General features: G+C 35.9%; 2 protein-coding genes and 1 long non-coding RNA gene across 12 annotated transcripts in view; 1 reads left to right on the top strand and 2 right to left on the bottom strand.

Moving 5' to 3' along the window:
* Positions 1–9,794, top strand: part of CEP290 (centrosomal protein 290) — a 52,416-nt gene extending 42,622 nt beyond the window's left edge. For 6 of the 8 annotated variants that reach the window (XM_031589631.2, XM_031589628.2, XM_090139549.1 and 3 more), the window contains 8 exons: positions 1,486–1,650; positions 1,971–2,093; positions 2,464–2,636; positions 6,067–6,208; positions 7,875–7,948; positions 8,084–8,187; positions 9,041–9,147; positions 9,406–9,794. In XM_031589631.2, the coding sequence (XP_031445491.2) occupies positions 1,486–1,650; positions 1,971–2,093; positions 2,464–2,636; positions 6,067–6,208; positions 7,875–7,948; positions 8,084–8,187; positions 9,041–9,147; positions 9,406–9,594 (1,077 nt within the window). In that variant the 3' untranslated portion in view covers positions 9,595–9,794. The remainder of the gene's footprint in view (positions 1–1,485; positions 1,651–1,970; positions 2,094–2,463; positions 2,637–6,066; positions 6,209–7,874; positions 7,949–8,083; positions 8,188–9,040; positions 9,148–9,405) is intronic. The other 2 variants (XM_090139544.1, XM_090139548.1) reach the window with 2 other exon arrangements.
* On the bottom strand, positions 43–17,218 carry RLIG1 (RNA 5'-phosphate and 3'-OH ligase 1). 3 transcript variants are annotated; one of them, XM_090139582.1, is made up of 7 exons: positions 16,862–17,218; positions 15,027–15,144; positions 14,392–14,487; positions 13,919–14,035; positions 13,346–13,540; positions 11,728–11,897; positions 43–1,128 (listed from the first exon to the last, which is right to left on the bottom strand). In XM_090139582.1, the coding sequence occupies exons 1-7, from the start codon at positions 16,949–16,951 to the stop codon at positions 1,039–1,041; spliced, it is 876 nt and encodes a 291-aa protein (XP_089995708.1). In that variant the 5' UTR covers positions 16,952–17,218; the 3' UTR covers positions 43–1,038. The 3 variants fall into 3 exon arrangements, with proteins under 3 accessions (XP_089995708.1, XP_089995712.1, XP_031445496.2); XM_090139586.1 differs by lacking the exon at positions 43–1,128 and adding an exon at positions 8,209–8,569 and having other exon boundaries at positions 16,862–17,217; XM_031589636.2 differs by lacking the exon at positions 43–1,128 and adding an exon at positions 9,899–11,152.
* Positions 6,503–7,958, bottom strand: LOC149919534 (uncharacterized). Its single transcript, XR_016466202.1, has 2 exons — positions 7,862–7,958; positions 6,503–6,862 (listed from the first exon to the last, which is right to left on the bottom strand). It is a non-coding gene; the product is annotated as an uncharacterized LOC149919534 (long non-coding RNA).
* Positions 17,219–18,014: the final 796 nt, after the last annotated feature.

Genomic DNA, 18,014 nt, shown 5'->3' with positions numbered 1-18,014 from the left:
ATGAAAAAAATATTTTATTTAAGGTTAATTATTTTGAATGAACTGGAAGCAAACAGTGAATGTTCTTGCTTATTTTATTGTTGAAGCGTTACAATAAATTAATAAAATTCAGTCAATAGGACCATTAGAATGAACAGAGCTACTATATTAAATATTCGCAGTATTGAAGCTTTGTTTTGTCATTTGCATTAAACCTGTCTTCAGAAACATGTTTGTACCAAAAAGAGAAGTTACAGCCTTTGTAGTAAAAATTACATTTACAACAGCTTTTTTTTATTTGATGCAGATGTTAATGTAGCTAGTTAGTCAAGGTGATTTACTATGCAGACTACACAAATTTTATGTTAGCCATTGTCAGCTGCTGTAATAGAGCAATATTTGAAAAGTTGCAGGAAAAAAGACTTCAGCAATGCTGAATGCCGTTCCTTTTGCTGACTTGTCAAATTTTTTGTGTGATGCAGAAATGAAGCAGAATTAAGTAAGTGCCTTGAATTCTACAAGGAGAATGAATTCTGCTTTGGGGTACCTGAAAAGAATTGTATCTTATGCTGTTGTAGCTTTTGGATAAGGCAGTTCAATCTGTAAAACTGCTTCACTCAAAGATTCTGAGGAGGAAGCAAATTCTGAAACTTCCTTTTCAGACATAAAGATCTGTTAGGGGTTTTTTCACTAGTTCTGCTGTGTACAGCCACAAAATTTTTAATCTCTTCAGTGCTTTTTGAGAAGAAAGAAGTAATTTTCACTTCGAAAACTTGCCTCACTATGTATGTTTATGTAGGGCTCCTAAAATCCTTTCCCATTTTCTGCTCTACTGTGGTTCTTACCTTCTGGCCCCAAAACAGGAAACAGCAGCATTTTTAAATCATTATTGCTGAGAAAGTCCATTGCTGCAAAGAATATAAGGAAATAAAGGAATTCGAACTCTTTAAATACTTTTCTAATTGTGGATTGCCTTTTTTTTTTTAAATTACTTATGCTTTAAGCTGTATTTCTTCTGCCACTTTAATTTGTAGAAGTATGGTTAAAAAAAGCCCTTTTTTAGTGTTTTTTTTTTAGCTCACGGATAGTCATTACTTTTTCTTTCCCCTTTAGACAGTGTTGCACAGCCAGTTGGATCAGGAAACTGCTCTACAAGAAAAACAATTAAAAAAATAAATAAAAACCAATTAAACAAAAAAAACCCGAACAAAATAAAACCTACTACTTTGATTATCCTTATAATGTTTTGTTTTATTTTATAAAATACATAAAATTGTGAGATTTAACTGCAGCTTTTTTAGGTAACAAATTGAGGGAGCTGATAATTTGACTTTGGAGGTGAATGATCTTTTGGAAAGTTAAGTATGCAAAAATTTTGAAGATTCAAATGATGCTAAACTGTAACAACTTTATAATGAATGTAAAACAATGGAAAATATGCCATAAAAATAAGAATTGGACTATCTTAGAAGGTTGTATTGTATCTTTCCTTCTTCTTCTGCACAGGCTGGCAGAAGTGGAAAGACAGTCCCAGAACTGGAAAAAACTATTGGTTTGATGAAAAAGGTGTTAGAGAGAGTCCAAAGAGAAAATGAAGATCTGAAAAAAACTCCAGCTGTGGTTTCTAATGAGAAATTACTTGGTCTTGAACAGGAAAATGAGAGACTAAAGGTAGTGATTTATCCTAAATAGTATATTCAAATAGGAGTTCATATACAAATTAGTAGGAAAATTGAACAACAAGCCTGTTGTTGATGTTGACTAGTACAAAAGTGCACAGAACTAAAATTTCATTTTAGCATAAATACTGTATGATTTATGGAAATATAATTTGTATGTTAAGATACATTTAAATATGTGATGAAATGTTCAGTCTGCAGTCTGTACTGTACTGTAACTGTCAGTTACATTCAGTGACTGTAACTGCTGTGCTTCAAAAAAGGAAATTTGAGGTAATGTAAATATGTTTTAACAAACTATTTACTATTTAGTCTGAAATGAAAAAAATGAAACTTGATCTTGGGGGCCAGCTGAGTATGCATTATGAATCTAAAACCAGAGGAATGGAAAAAGTCATTACTGAAAATGAGAGGCTACGTAAAGAGCTGAAAAAGGTACGATCATTGTAAGGATTATTTATTTATATTATGATTATATATGATTATTTATATATGATATGATTTATATATGATTTATGATAATTTTTTTCCATTAGCTACTTGTTGTGCTAAGTATCTTTTTTCTTTTTAAAATGGTTAATGTGGTGGATACTTTTCTAAATATTGTTATTGCCATTACAGAAATTTTAATTTCATGCAGAGGGGAAACCTCTAGGAAACAGGCTGAGAGAATTTGGAAGCTAGTGGTCTGGGATACATGTATCTAGGAAACACTGTCAGCTCTGTCTCACCACCTTTTTAGGTAATGCAGTGCTACGTATAAGGCTAAGTATCATAAAACTTTTTTTTTTTTATTGAACAACAGGAAGCTGATAGTGGAGAGAAGCTACGAATAGCAAAGAACAATTTGGAGATATTAAATGAGAAATTAACTGTACAGTTGGAGGAAGCCATTAAGAGGCTAAATTTGGTTGAAAGCACAGGTTCTCAGCTTGATGAAGCTGACAGGAAAATCTGGAAATCAGTTGCTGTAGCAAGGTATGGATTAAAATTATTCTTCATTCCTCAAATATTATCAAAAAATATATACTTATATTGTCATAATTTTTCTTTCCTCTTTTGAAGTTGTTTTTAATACCATGCTTATTGTCTGACTCTCTTAGTCTGTAGAATCAGTACAAAAATTCACCAGAGATCTATCCTGAAGTACTGGCCTTACAGTACCACAGAACCTTGTTAGCCAGTTCTGTAGAGAAGTTGTGTTCTTCCTTCTTCAGATCACTGTTAGACTCCGGGATAGCTTTGACAGACTAACTATTTTGTGTTCCTTGCTACTTAAATGTACTGAATGTGTGTTCAGCATTTTTGCTGAACATAAAAAGCATGGACTTTAGCATCTTAGCAAAAGGATAGCAATATGAGGGGGGAAAAAAAAGATAAAAAACAGAGGCCCAGAACCTGCATTTTCCTAGTTGCATTTGTATATCTACAATTAACCATGTGACTGTGCAGAGGTTGTTAGTAAGTCCACTGGGATTTCCGTGTTCTTTGGGACATGCACACATAGGTGTTATGAAGGCCATGCAATGGAGCCAGCCTGGCGGTCCTGTTTTCCAATGTAAAAAGAAGTGTAGAATCACCGTTTCCTAGATTTGTAGATAAAATTTAGACTTTGAAAATCATTGTAAAAAATTACTGTTGGTAGTAACAGTGAATGTCTCCAACTCTTTACCAATCACTTATCTAAAACTTACCTACCCATTGTTCTGAAACTGAGGTACTACTTGTATCACAGTGTAGTACACGCTAAACAAAGCAGTTTTATGACACCAATTTCTGCTCTACAGGTTAGGCATGCATTATTACTTTATTGGTACTTCTGCATATAGTTCCAATGCTTCTTCTATGACAAGCTACTTACACAGACTATGAGATCTTAACTCAGCAGACTGAACAACTTTTAGTGGCATTCATTTCTTTGATAGAAGCAAGTTGCTTTGAACTGTTCTGTGGTTTGCTTACAGCAGGTATTTTAATGAGCAGTCACCCCCAAAAGCAGTGCCAGTCCAAAAACATTACTGTTAACACCTGCTTTCACTAATGAGTTGCATACAAAGATGATATTCAGGTGTCTCACTTGCATGTTTAATGATGAACAGATTGATACAGAATACTGATATAAAATACATGTGAAAATGGAGAATGAATAATTGTATCCTTCTTTGAGGGAAAAGTTTTTAATTGGGTATCACCTCTTGTACTTGGCACATCAAAGCACAAGAAATTGAAATAGTGCTTATGCTAGTGGGAGAAAGAAACAGCTTCTATCCTGCAGAGGCATGGAACAGAGCAGCTTTTTGTGGAAAAATACTTAGTCCTGGGCTTCTACATGATCTCATACCAAAATAAACTTAGGCTGCAAAAATACCTTCAATGTTTACAGACAGAGATAGAAAGTATCTACAAAAAACTTATCTACCTCTGGCAGCAACCTTGTAAGGGCAGAAGATTAACTAGACAAGAGAGACATCTGTCTGATTTCAGACAAGGTCAGATTGCTGTTGAACTTCAGTCTCTCTAGTCTTGCATTCATGTGGGATCACTTGGCAGAACTGTTGAGCTTCTCTGGCACACAGCTGAACCATTTCACTTCACTGAGACTTTAGAAAGCTGTTCCTGTTCCTTCATTTTCTCCTTCTACCTAATTACATAGTGAGGTAAAATGTCTATATGCAAGGTCAGATGACTGCTATATTTAGTGCGAGGAAGAGGGGAATACTGGTTGCCAGCCACAGGAAGAAGAAGAACATACATTGAAGGTATAGATCCTTAAGGGCTTAAGTTACCAGCTTAATGTTTGAATATAGTTTCTCTTTTAATTATTCACCTTTTTGAAAAAAAATTTTACTAAGTTCTTTTTAGTTGATCTATGCAGTTGTGTACAGTAATGTGTATATGTATGTATACATACACACACGTGTGTATGCATGACAGCTGCTCCAAAAGTAACGCCTCCTATTTCATTATGTTGACCCAAGACACTGGTGGCAAACAGTGGTGGTATGGAAGTAGAAGCTGAACCTTCTTGCCCATAGTCTGTTGCATTTTGTTGCCATGAGACGGATGGCAGCAAAGGAATAGCATCTGATATAGGAAGTGTATGTGAAGCAAAGGCATGTAACTGAATTCCTCTGCATGGAAAAAGTTGCACCCATTCACATTCATTGGCACTTGCTGAACATTTCTGTAGACCAAACAGTGGATGTGAGCATAGTGAGGCAATGGGTGGTGCATTTTAGCAGTAGTGAAGTGGGTCACCTCTGCTGGTACAGATTTGTACAGGCATACCACACAGGATTTTGTTCATCACTGGTAGAAAAAATACACAGCTAATATTGGTGACTATGTTGAAAAATAGTGTTTTGTAGAGCAGAGTCTCAGCTGTCATATAGCATTACTGTGCTCTCTACTTTCCATGGAAATAAACAGGAAGCATTACTTTCAGAGAAACCTATGTATATAAATATAGCATCATGATTAATTATACTTGACTATTTCAAATGATGTGAATATAAACTTTTTATTTGGTTTAACATGGTTTAAGATTAACAACATTTTGAAGTAAATAAATAGTATTAACCTAGAAAAGCTCACTGGAGCACTTTATCACATAGTCCACCTCACCGACATATTTTCCAGATCAGGTAAATGGTAATAAAAAGTTCTTGAGCATCACCTACATGATCCTTGGGATTTTACTGTTTGGCATGTAGGAAGAGGTTAGAATCCACATCTGAAAAGCCTCTTCAGCAGGAAGACTGGATTAGATATCTCTAGCAGTGTCTTGCAATCAACATTTCCGTGTTTATACAAAAATATTTTTGTAGCAGGCTCAAAGCAAAATGGATTTCTCCTCAGACTCTGAGACAGAACATCATTTCTCGTAGAACACTTTTTGAACACTTCTTCTGTTCAGTCTGCATCTCCTGCAAGCTCCTGTATTAAGTTTTTTTTTTGTACTACATTGATTTATTTTCCATAAATTGTTAAATCATAGACAATAAAGTAAGACCTGAACAATGCATCATCCAACTGAATGCAGCAAGAGACATGCATGGTTTAGCAAGAAATAGCCTGGTGCATACATGCAAAAGCATAGAGGATTTCAGTAACTCCTTGTTAGAGTATAAACACATAAGATCAGCAATGGTAGAACATTTGGAAGAACCTTTATTCTAAAATTAAAAAAATACTAAAATGTTTCATTATGCTTAATTCAGCTCACTTACTTATTAAATAAGATCGGTAATTATTTGAAGGCCTCTTCTCCAAACATATTTTAGGGTATCTTTTACGACACCTTACTTGCTTTGAGAATATCCTCATTTCTATCTTTTGTAAAGGTATTAGCATTTGCTCTCATCTTTTCCTCTTTAAATATTAATAATCATAATAATCCTAACACCAGGATGCATGAAACAAAGATGAAGGAATTGGAAATGGATATTGCTAAAAAAACCCAAAGCATTACTGACCTTAAACGGCTGCTTCAGGAGGCAACAGAACGTGAACACAATGCTGATAAAAAATTACAGGATCTAAAAGAACAAGTGAGTAAAACTCTAAGCTCGATGAGCCTAAGAATACATTGATTAATTTTAATTTCCTTCTGATGTCCATACTGACAGTTTATTTTCTCTGTGTTTTTAATTATTTTCAGTTTTAGTTGCCATAATTGTATATTTAGATATTTTTGATGATTAATGAGGTTTACCGCTTATCAGTATGTATTGATGCCTTCCCCTTCTTAAGGGAAATAGTGTTCCTCTATATATATTTTAATTATAGTTTCACTAATCATCTGAAAGGCTATAAGTACAGATACTTCATATTGTCTTAAAATCATTCTAGCTTGTTCAGCAAAGTAATTTTCTACGGGAACTTTCTTCTTTCTTCAAGTCTTTTTGGGGGACTGACTTTTCCATCCTAAAGGGGATTTTTGTGTTTCTTTCCAATATGGCATCATATTACACAGTCTTTACAATAAGTCTTACAAATATATTTCACACATGGAAGAGTTACTGAATTTGGCTAAGGTACACTTGAAAAGATGGATCAGATTTTGAGTTTCAAGTATGCCAGAGATGAAGGCCTATGTCTGTGTACCTGGATTAACCTGGATTAGCTTCCATCTTCTTGTTTATTAAGAAGTGCATAGTTTTCTTCCCTGGACATCTCACACTGGCACTTCTCAGAGTAAAGTGCTGAATACACAAAAGTCAGACATTATGTAAACAAGTAAATGTGTTCAATAAATAGAAAAAGGACATGGAATGGAGTTTTGTAAAAACAATTACTTTAAGCTTTGTTTATGTTTGCTTTTCTCTTTCTGGTTTAAAGTCAGCACTATTAACATGAACAAGCCTCTCCCGAACTGCTGGATCCTACTTACCAATAGCAAAATTAAAGAGAAAATTCTTTTATTATGTGACATTTCTCTGGGGCAACACAATTTCAGGTTTGTTTTGTCTCAAATGCAAATTAAGGGATGTGGTCAATGTTCGTTTCATTTCAAAGAAACAGAGATCTACTGTCAAAGAGTTTTAGGTAATAATAGAACCAAAATATATACCTAACAGTAGTCTTATGAGAGTTCATAAATGATCAAAAAATGATCATTCATAAATGATTTAAAAAAAATCTAATTTAAAAGACTTTAAATTTTTGCTCTTGTATCTTATACTGAAAGGCTGACTACCTATGTGCTTCTAGTTTATGACTACAGATCATTTCTAGTCAGTGTACGTTAATTTGAGTTTTAATTGCAGTTACTTGCATTTCAAATGACACAGAGAAACTTGGGACACCTATGTATGCAAACAAACATGTCAGTACCTTTAGTGTGTTATCACTTTTATAAGTATATTTATACATTATTCTGATGTCTCAACTTATGTTCCTAGCATTCTTTTCAAAACTTTTTTTCCACCTTTCATGAAGTATGCAGTGCAGCTTAGCTTTAAGAGGACTGCAGATAAGTAGAAACTTTGCAGAAACTGGCTGTAGGTTATTACTTTTTTTTCCTTCCACCCTTTGTGATCACCTAGTACTCAGTTACACCATTAGTATATTCTTTTATTTTATTGAACATTTTCTTTCATTTTACTAAACTATGCCAAAAAGAAGTAACTAACTCCATGTGAAATACACTATTGGATGTGGATACTGCTCTCAAGACTGACTTTGTTTGTTCTTTTGTTTACCTTTTCTTTCAAGATTGAGCTTCTCAGTAACCTTCCTGAAGGTGCAAGGACAGAGCAAGGCCTCATCAGGGAGCTTCAGCTTTTAAGGTACTGTATTCCTCAGCCAACATATATGAAATGAGAATGATCAACAAAAAGTCACTGCAATTTTTAATTATGTGTTACATATTTCAAAACATGTTAATATTTTTAAAATTATTTTAAAATTCTTTTATATTCCAGATTAACTAATAGTCAATTAAAGGAAGAAAAAGCAGAACTAGTACGCCAGATAGAAGACTGTAAGCACCAGATGCACATGTACACAAGTGAGGGTCCTGCAGCTGGTAATCCTTTCTAATACCTAAAATAAAGATTTTTGTGTAGTTTGGGCCTGAAACTATTTTTACTTTGTATGTGTGCAAGATGATAATATAATCCATATATTTCTGTCGTTCTGTTAATGCCAATGTGCCATAAACTGGAGCAAATTAAGGTCCCTGATGTTTGAGAATTTACCTAAGATATTTATAAAGAACTATAGTAAAAATTACTTTGAGGAAGAGGCTGGAATCTTTGCAAGATTTCCCTTTCCAAGAAATTTCATGCTTTATAAACCTCAAATACTGCTTATAAGACTTCAGTCATTTATTGAAACCCTCCTACTTATTCCTCTTGCCTTGGGTTCCAGGCTGCCAGAAAACAAGTGTCTATTTCAGGATACCAGCCCTGTGAATGATTTAAGATCAGCAGCTGTCAGAAAAAGCCACAGCAAAAGCAAGGAGTGCTGTAGAGCAGCACACTGCCATAAGACTAGGAAGAAAAAAAATAAAAGCAAAAACAACACATTCTTCAATCATGAATATAATTAATAAGATTCCCAAACTCTCTTTTCCAAATTTTCTGTATCTAATTCAGAGAAACTGCATGTGTATTTTTCAGAAACATGCTAATAGACTAGACATTTGAATACTGCCTTCAATAACAAGAATTACCTAATTACCTAACAATATTACCTAATTTGTGGAAGAACCAAAGAATAGCCAAGATGATTTGAAATTTTGGTGGTTGTTGATCACAACTGAGTTTACACACTGCATCTCTTTACAGTTGAAACAACTAAATATTATTGTAACAAATTTATTCATGTAATTGATTATACTTACCTGAAATTTCCTATCAAGTCAATAATTTTTGCAGGAAATAGTGAAGTTTCAAAGAAGGATAAAAATGATAAGTTAATGACAGAAGTAGCTGACCTCCAGGCACAGCTGAAAGCCTCTGAGTTGGAGAAAGAGCAGCTAAAGGTGAGTTGCAGAGATGATCTTTGACAAGATAATGAGCACAACTATAGTCAGCTAGAAGAACCTATTTAATATCCCAAATAACACTAAAACAAATCATTTTCTCACCATTACACCTACAAAGCTGATTTTATTAGTGAATTTTCTCTTCCCAAGTAATTTGTCTGTAGTAGAACGTATGTTCTCTGAAGAAAAAGGCAAAAAAGCTGTTGATGACAAGTATTCCCTAAGTTTTGGTTACCCCTTTGTTCTTTGTAATAGGAAGAAACAAAAAGGTTGAGAAAAGAACTGGAAAACTTCAATCCTTCCTTTTTTGAAGAAATTGAAGATCTGAAATACAACTATAATGAAGAATTAAAAAAAAATATTCTTTTAGAAGAAAGATTGAAGAAGCTGTCTGAAGAGTTTGGCATGCAAGTGGATAGCCCAGCCAATACTTCTGTTGATTAGACATTTAGTTTCCTCAGCACTGACAAGAAAAATAAGTTCTAGGGCAGTTACGTAATACTGATTTGTCTATCATTCCAGGATAAAAAAAATATATATATATATTGCAATTTGGCACATTCTGCAGCTTGCTGAATTGATTAAGTCAATGGATTGTGGTCAACATTTATATACACCAGACAAAATAAAAACCAGTTTTACCTCCCCGTCTCCTCTGCAACATTATTCAGAAAACTTAATTGCAGTAATACACGTTCTTAAGGAAAAGTCTGAGTTTTCAACTCTAACTAGAAATTCAGAGATTCTAAAAGCACCTTACATATGGTAAATTCCAGATCAACAATATTGTAATTTATTCTTTCTGTCTTGCACCTCAACAGTAGACAGTGTTGTGGTCATCTCTGTTCTTACAACGGTTAATTATTTTTACCTCAATTATAGAAAATTCAAGAATAAAGAATGGAAAACATTCTTGCATTACATCAGCCAAACTGGCAGTATTTTTGTAGATGAATGTACAGTTACTATGTGAATTTTTTCATTCTGTATACTTTATACATACAGATGTAAACTTTTATAGTGCAAATAAAAGGCCACTCAAACCGCTATGCATTCTTACTTTATTATTTTTGCCATCTTTTTTCAAATACTTAATATGTGCTTCATAAATTTAGATGCAGTCTTAAAATGGGTACTATGAAGCCAAGTTCAAATCTCTCACTAAGAATCTTCAAGATAGAATGAGTATGCTTCCTTTTACTTCCTCTGATCTTTTCACAAAAATACTGGAAGTACATTTAGGATGTAGCTTAATTAGTTTTTCCAGGTACCAGCATAATGCTGTACCTTATCTGTTGAATAATACCATAAAATATTTTCACCCAAGAAAGATGTAAACATTTTAAGAAATCATCATGCTTCAGACCTAATTCTGGTGCTACCAGAAATCTATTCTTCACTGATAAGAAAAAAAACTAGATCCTGAATCCAAGTTCTACATATTGTTGTGTCACAGTAATTATATTTAGAAAAGCGCATCCTAGGGAACTTTCACAGTTGATTGCATTCATTAACTAAGCTGCTAGGATCAGCCAGTTAGTTAGACAACGTGCTGCTTAACCATTAGCAGTTCCAGAAATGGGTGAACAAGTTAAAGATTTTTCAAAAATGAAAATAAACATGCTTGAAACTAGATTCTGTTCTGGATGTCACATACGTTACTACTTACAATAAGTCATTTAAGAAAAACTTCAAACTATAGAGTACAGAGCTTGCTGTTCAAGCAGGAAGATTCCTTTTTGTAAGGAGTTCTGTGATAGAAAAAAGTGGAATGAAGGACATAGAGCTACTAACTTAAAATAGAAAAGTAACTTCAATCATCAAACTTGATATCTTTGAGTCTGTCAAATCTCTGACCATCTAGTTTTGAAAACTGATGAAACAAACTCTTTGGTCCAAAATCACAGTCATAGTCATTTCTATTGAAAGAAATAACAACAGGCTGAGAATTCAGGTATGTCTCTGCAAGTGGCCAGCATAAACCAAGATGATGGCGATGGAGCTAAAATAAGAAGAAATAGATCCATTTAGAGATTTTGATATAGCAGCCTAAGAGTTCCCAATTTGAGGGGGAAGGAGGCTTCAGTTCTAGGGTTCTCTGTATTAGATCAATTCTATAAACATTTATTATCTGTTAGAATAATATGACTAAATGAAGAACAAAAAGCAAACAAGAACCACTGTGTCCTCTAAAGCATCAGAAATAAAGATTAACTTGCTAATTAATCAAAGATTACATCAACAATCCTTATCCTCTAAGTCAACATTACAAGAAGTGAATTTTTTTAAATAAAGCTGTAAAATGTTGACCAAATCCTGTGTAGACAGGAAAATTATTTTATATTCTCAATTACTATAAACATGATGTAGATAATAAAAAAAATAAATGTATTAAACCATCAGCTGTACTGAATGCTGTTCAGTGGCTTGCTTAATTCTAACCAGATTTGCTAATTTGGTTTGGTTGGATTCCTAATAAAAAATTTGAAAAGCAAGGTAAAAAGTGAATGATAAGCCACTAGACTCAGCTACTAGAAATTATTATAGTGCTTTCTACACATCTGCCTATCTATTTACCTTGATTAAACATCCATCACGGCAGTGCCAAACGATTCCTTCAACTTTACCCTCACAGCAGCCTTCAAACCATGACACTATGTCACTTTGTTTCAAAGCAGGTGGATTCTTTATTTCAAATGCTCCATGTGGTACCAGAAGATGTATAGGTTGCTTTTTGCTTCCCAATCCTATGTTAAAAGGAACAAAAATCTTTCTGCAGTTACGTGTTTTAACATTTACCTCACTTTTATTACAGACATCTAAGAATTGCTCTATAAAGGCAGATTTCTATTAGACTCTACAGCAATATACTGTCTTTAAAAGACCAATTACACATAAATATCAAATGTAGCCATCTTCTCCTCATGCAACTTTTATTTACAGAATATAAGTTAACATGCCTCAGATGTTACAGTGTTCAGTTTCATGCTCACCTTCACCTCCTCAGTAATCACAGAACCACTAAACTCTTCATGCTTCAGATCACAATCCATATCACAAACATCTTAGTTTGTGAAATTGAATATTTTCTAACGAATGTGCAATAACACTTAGGCAAGGCTGTTTAATAAAAGAAAAAAGCATTGCCTCTTCAGTGACTGAAGATTTATACTGAAAACTAAGACCAAAACTATAAAAAAAACGTTGCTGCCATTTGTTTAAATTCTAACATAATGCTCAGACCATGTACTACTATTTTTCCTGTCCTTCCTTGGCAATTACCCTTGCAGCCAAGCAAGGAAGTTAAAATTCATTTGTGCTCATGCTTAATTGTGCTTTCTGTTAACAAGTTTTGAAAGGGAGAAATAACAAAGTTTAGCTTTAATATCACATTTCCTTAAGAGAATACTCATAATATTTAACTATTTTAAAACTGCAACTCATGACTAACTCTAGGGTCTAAAAAAATCTAAAGCTGAATAAAATTTTCTATTTTAATGAACTAAGCAGCATCAAGAAAAGAAGCACCCTCAAACAATCTTAAAATATTTTTTAAACTGACACTTAAAACAACTTTTCCAGTTAGTGTATTTTTGGAGGGGGGAGAGGGTAGGGGGAAATTCTCATTAAAAATGTACTCATTCACTGTCTGAAAATTGCAGTAAGGATTAGTCAAAACCTGTGCTTTGACTAATGAGAAAGCAGTGTTCTTCAACAGCACAGCTGTTTTTCAGGTGTCACAGAGTTCTCTATCAGTACAGCAGAAACCTCAGTTTTAGGTATGGCATAAACTGTTTCCTATAAATAGATATATGTAATAGGCAGATATTTTTTAAAATCACAGTTACCTTCATGCAGAAATTTTTATGGTACTTTGCCTGAATAAAACTGCTGCTCTTTGTTGAAAAGCTACAGCAAAGCATTTTCATATGACCTCCTCAAGAACATGCAGGCAGACAGAAGTTTAACAGACAAACTTGTAGCAATTTTATGTTCTAAGCTGAGTGCATTTTGGGTACCAACCTGAGAGTATTCTTTGAGCTAGCCCTTCCTTCCCTTCCTAATAAATGTTACATATTTAAACATGCCTTTTCTTTTCTTCTATTTAAAGAGAGAAAAAAATATATACACACAAAATTAATGCCTTTCCAGCTGAAATATCACTGAAAAAAATATTTTATCCATACAAACTTACCATATGGATTTGCATTAATATTTGTCCCAATAAGCTCCAGTGTTTGTTCTAGAAGTTCTGACAGTGATACTGGTCTAATTTCCAAAAGCCCTGGGTCAGCATGGTGTTTCAATACAAGTGCCATTTCAGCCTCATAATTTACAACAGATGAGTGCCAGCAATACTGCTTACTGTTTTTCTCCACAGGCACCCAACCTACAACAAAACATTCCATTTTACCAAAGTATCTAAATTTCTCAAATGCCAATTAAAACTGTACATGCATTAAAACCAGACCAAAACAACAACGAAAAACCACAACAGTTACCTTTACTAAAAACAGAGTAACTAGAGAAACAGTTAGATCTCTAAGAAATATAAGAATACATACATGGCAATTTTCTAGTATGAACATACAGAACTTCAGCTGAAGACAAACTGTAATTATTTTCAGTATGTCAGAACAAAGGCTTTCTGGATAATGAACAAATAATATTTGGATTGTTTTCTATATATGCTAGCTACACATACAGAATTTTTACTAATTCTGATTCACTTCAAAACAGTATTTTTTCACCATTTTACCATGTGTACCTGGCATATGTCCATTTTCATCAGGCAAAGGATTGCCATTAGAGAATTCTATTTCCTTGGCTGGGATCCAGGTATCTGGAACAGGCTTGAAATCCTCTTCAACATTCCAAATAAATTCTAGGCATATAAATGCAACATTTAGAATTTGGCAAACTGTTAGAATTACATTTTGATCCTCTGTCAATGCGAGCGTTAAAATACTGCAATCTAAACCTTATTTGAAAGACAGTAGTGCACATTACTTTGTAAAAGCACCAATACTTGATTTTCAGCCTAGAATCAGGAGGTTTAAAGAAATATATTAGCCTTTAAGTAGTTCAGATTAAGAAATAGCTACCTGAATAGCCTATAATATATTTAAACTAGGACAAGAGAAGAAAAGATGAGTGACATGGAAAAAAAAAAAAATAGAGCTGGATAAGTGACATTTCCTGCATCAGATGAGATGCAGGAAAAAAAAAATCTTTACTGACCTTTACAATCTTCCACTGAATATAAAAATCGTTTGAACCTTTTTTCAGCTTGTTTGTTGGGTCTTCTGTCCAGCCTAGCCCATAGGTATGGTTGCCCTACAGATCCCAAAGTTATGAAAACAGTGATTTACTTACATAATCATACCCTGCATAATACAGAAATCAACTGCATAAAAGTTAAAGCATGAAGTTGTTGCTTATTTGTCACTACAAAAATTTTACATCCAAAGGACTGCTTTAATTAACGAATTAGTTATTGTATACAAATCTGAAAATCTACTTGGAGAATTTTGTCTAGTTTAATACAAAATTTTCTTGCAATTTCGGGGAAAGGCAAGAACCCCAGTGATGCAATAAACTAATCTTCTAATTTTCTCGCAACCTCCACAGTTTTGACCCTACTCAAGGAAATCAAACATCCTCTACATAAACTCTAGCATGCAAAGTACATCTACTAATAATAATTTTTGAAATGAGGCAAGTTAACTTAAACTACACTTCATATACATCAGAGAGTAAAATCACCAACAATTTTAAGGACATTTTAATATACTTATAGTAACTATTACTTTGTATTCAACTAAAACAGGCCACTAGTCAGCATGAGAAACTTGTATATTGATCTTCCTTATTACCTTTATAGGTAGTTACGTAACAGCAGGTTCCATCCACCTTTTCAGTAGGAATTGCATTGTATATATCTGCCTCTAATGCCTTTTCATTTAGGGTTTCAGTTGCCAAAACTTTAAACGGCTGAAAAGAAGACAGGTATTTTAATCCTAATCACTGCTATATTACTGCATTGTTTTCATACATTCTTGCTTTGTACTGCTGAACTCTATAAATTCAATACTATACGTTATAGTGCTGAATTCTAACACTGTCAAAATGAACAGTCGTTTCTGCAAGACAAGTTTGAAAAATGCTGTAAGACAAAAAAAAAAAAAAGGCAAACTCTTTTTAAATTCTGACCCTCCTTTCCATTCTTGATTAGTATTTTGAGATTACTTTGCCTCCCACTTTAAATGGAGGATGTTATCTATGTGGGTCCCAATCTAACACAACAGAATTTTGAGATATACTTTCCTATATTACTATGGTAATAGAAATCCAGTATGACTGCCAGTTCCTATGTTTTGGGCTGGAACTGAATGGCAATGGCATCACCATCAGTACAATGCACGTGTCAATGACTTCAAAGTGGCAGGACACTACTACAAAATACTTAGTGCCAGTGTTGTTAACAAAACATTTTTCCACTCAGAATAAAGAAATAAGCCACCCAGCGATCTGAAATAATATCCAGCTGTGATTAGTTCTATGAGGTATCATCAGTAGTACTTCTGTAACAGTTTTAGTGAAACCGTGTTAACATTTGTGTTTGGATTAACGATATCTTCCTGTACAATAATCATCCCTCTCTCTCCCTAATCAGCTTTGAAGTGTAAGCTGGTCACTATATCTTCCTTCTGGTCAAACACAAAGAAGCCTTCATCCTGAAAACGTCTCTAAACACAGAATTCACAAAATGAGAAGCTTCCACATACTTGATTTACATTGCATGACTACTTTATAGGATCATAGAATGCCCTGGGTTAGAAGGGACCTCAAAGACCACGTAGTTCCAATTCCCTGTGGCAGGCAGTGACACCACCCACTGGATCAGGCTGCCCAGGGCCGCTTCCAGCCTGGCCATTGACACCTCCAGGGACAGGGCACCCACAGCTCTCTGGGCAGCCTGTTCCAGCACCTCATCATCCTCTGAGTAAAGATGTTCCCCCTAACATCTAAACTAAATCTCCCCTCTTTACTGTAAAGTGGTTCTCCCGTGTCCTATCACTACCAGGCCATGTATAAAAAGTCGCTCTCCCCCTTTTCCATACACCTCCTTTCAATACTGACAGGTTGCAATGAGTTCTCCCTCAAATACTCCATTAATCCTACCTGTAACCGTAACATAAACTACATACAAAGACAATATTTTCAGATAGTGAAGAAAACATCAGTCAGTTTTCCTACCAGCACTGCCTTTCTTTCCTAGCAGCCACAGCCCAGCGCTATCCTGGCCCACACACCCAATCCCATCTGCTTCTTCCATATGAAGGAATAGCAATTTAGGGACGACCATTATATGGCGCAGGTCCTGAAAGATTAACAACGCAGTTACTGATGCGTTGGCATTATTTTCCTTCTTCCACTCCTTAATCAAATAGCAACGGAAGAAAAAAAAAAAAAAAACAACACAGACGGATCCCAGCTCACCGCGCAGCCCACAGGTTTTTCACTCTAACTGGACAGCAGAAAGTGGAAGCCTGCAGCCGCACAGACGGATGCTACCGCCCTCTGACATTTCGCCCTCGCCCCCCTGCAGCCGGGCCGGGTCCACTTAGGCGACACCTCCGCTGCCGCCGACTCCCGGCTTCGGCCCACCGAGCCCAGCGCCTCTCGCGACCCGCGCCGCCCCGGTCACCTGGCGCTCCCGCTTTGCCGACGGCTCCTCCTTCACCTCGGTCACGAACAAACACGGCACCTTGCGCTGCACCGCGCCCCTGCGGCTCATGGCCCCGCCGGCCCGATCCCACCGCCGGCCCCGCGCCCTGCCGGAAGCGCGCCCGCACCGCGCTGCGCCATGGGAGACGTAGTTCGGCTGCGCCCGGCGGGAGCCGCATGGCGGAGCGAGGCCGCCTCTCGCGGGGGAGGAGGTGTCCCGCCGGGACGGGGCTCGCGCTGGGGCTGAGGCGAAAGCCGTTGGCTGTTACTTCAGCAGCTGATCTCGCTCGGCGGCCTTCACTCCGCCTCTGCGCGGGCATGGAAGCGGTGTTCCCAAGGAGCGGAGGCTTCTCGGTGTCAGGTTGTACCTCGGGCGGGACGGCCGCCTCCTTTCGTTGCCCAGGTTCTCTGCGCTGTCAGAGTTAGGGTAGCTCCTGGCAGCGATAACTGTTTGTTTCAGTGGACGCTCCTGCCCACTGATCGTTCGTTATTCATTGTCTTAATCTGTTCTCCTTAATTTTCTTATCTTTCCTGAGCGCTGAGTTCAGGTGGAAAGCATGCGTAACTCCTAGAGCCCTTTAAATGTCGTTCCTCTGCTAAATCTCTTGCTTTTGCTGCCCACATTGAGCCTAGCCAGCGCTTTCAAGCAAAGTCATCGCACCCCAGGACAGGATGAGAATGGAGGTGTTAATTGGTAACACACGTGTAAGCTGTTCTCTCTGCTTTAGCTGTGGCAGTGGACATCATGGGAGCAAGAGAAAGCAATTAACACAAGCAACATCAGCACTCAGCGCCTTAGAGTCTACTGACAGGAAGCAGCAAGTGTCTCAGTCCAAAGAGAGATACAGTAAGAAAAGCATTGTGTTCAAGGATTTTAAGGATAACATTTGTATTTGTTATATTAAAGATTTGTTTAGAAGACCACAGCTTCTGCAGTGAGAAGTTGGGTATCATTTAAACTATGCCAAATGGGTCTGTTCCTTTTTACATCAAACTTTTTGAAAGTAGAAACTTTGCAAGAAGAAATTTTGAAAAGAGAATACAATAAACTCTTGGAAAAGGTTTGATTTTCCATGCTTAATTCTCCAGCAGTGCAAATAGGGAAGATGTTTAAGCCTGAAAGGCTACATGAT

This window comes from Phasianus colchicus, chromosome 1, assembly GCF_987193195.1.
Source record: "Phasianus colchicus chromosome 1, bPhaCol1.hap1.1, whole genome shotgun sequence".
Taxonomy (NCBI): Eukaryota; Metazoa; Chordata; class Aves; order Galliformes; family Phasianidae; genus Phasianus; species Phasianus colchicus.
Note: the sequence above shows the minus strand (reverse complement) of the source record. Positions and strands in the feature narration are given on the sequence as shown.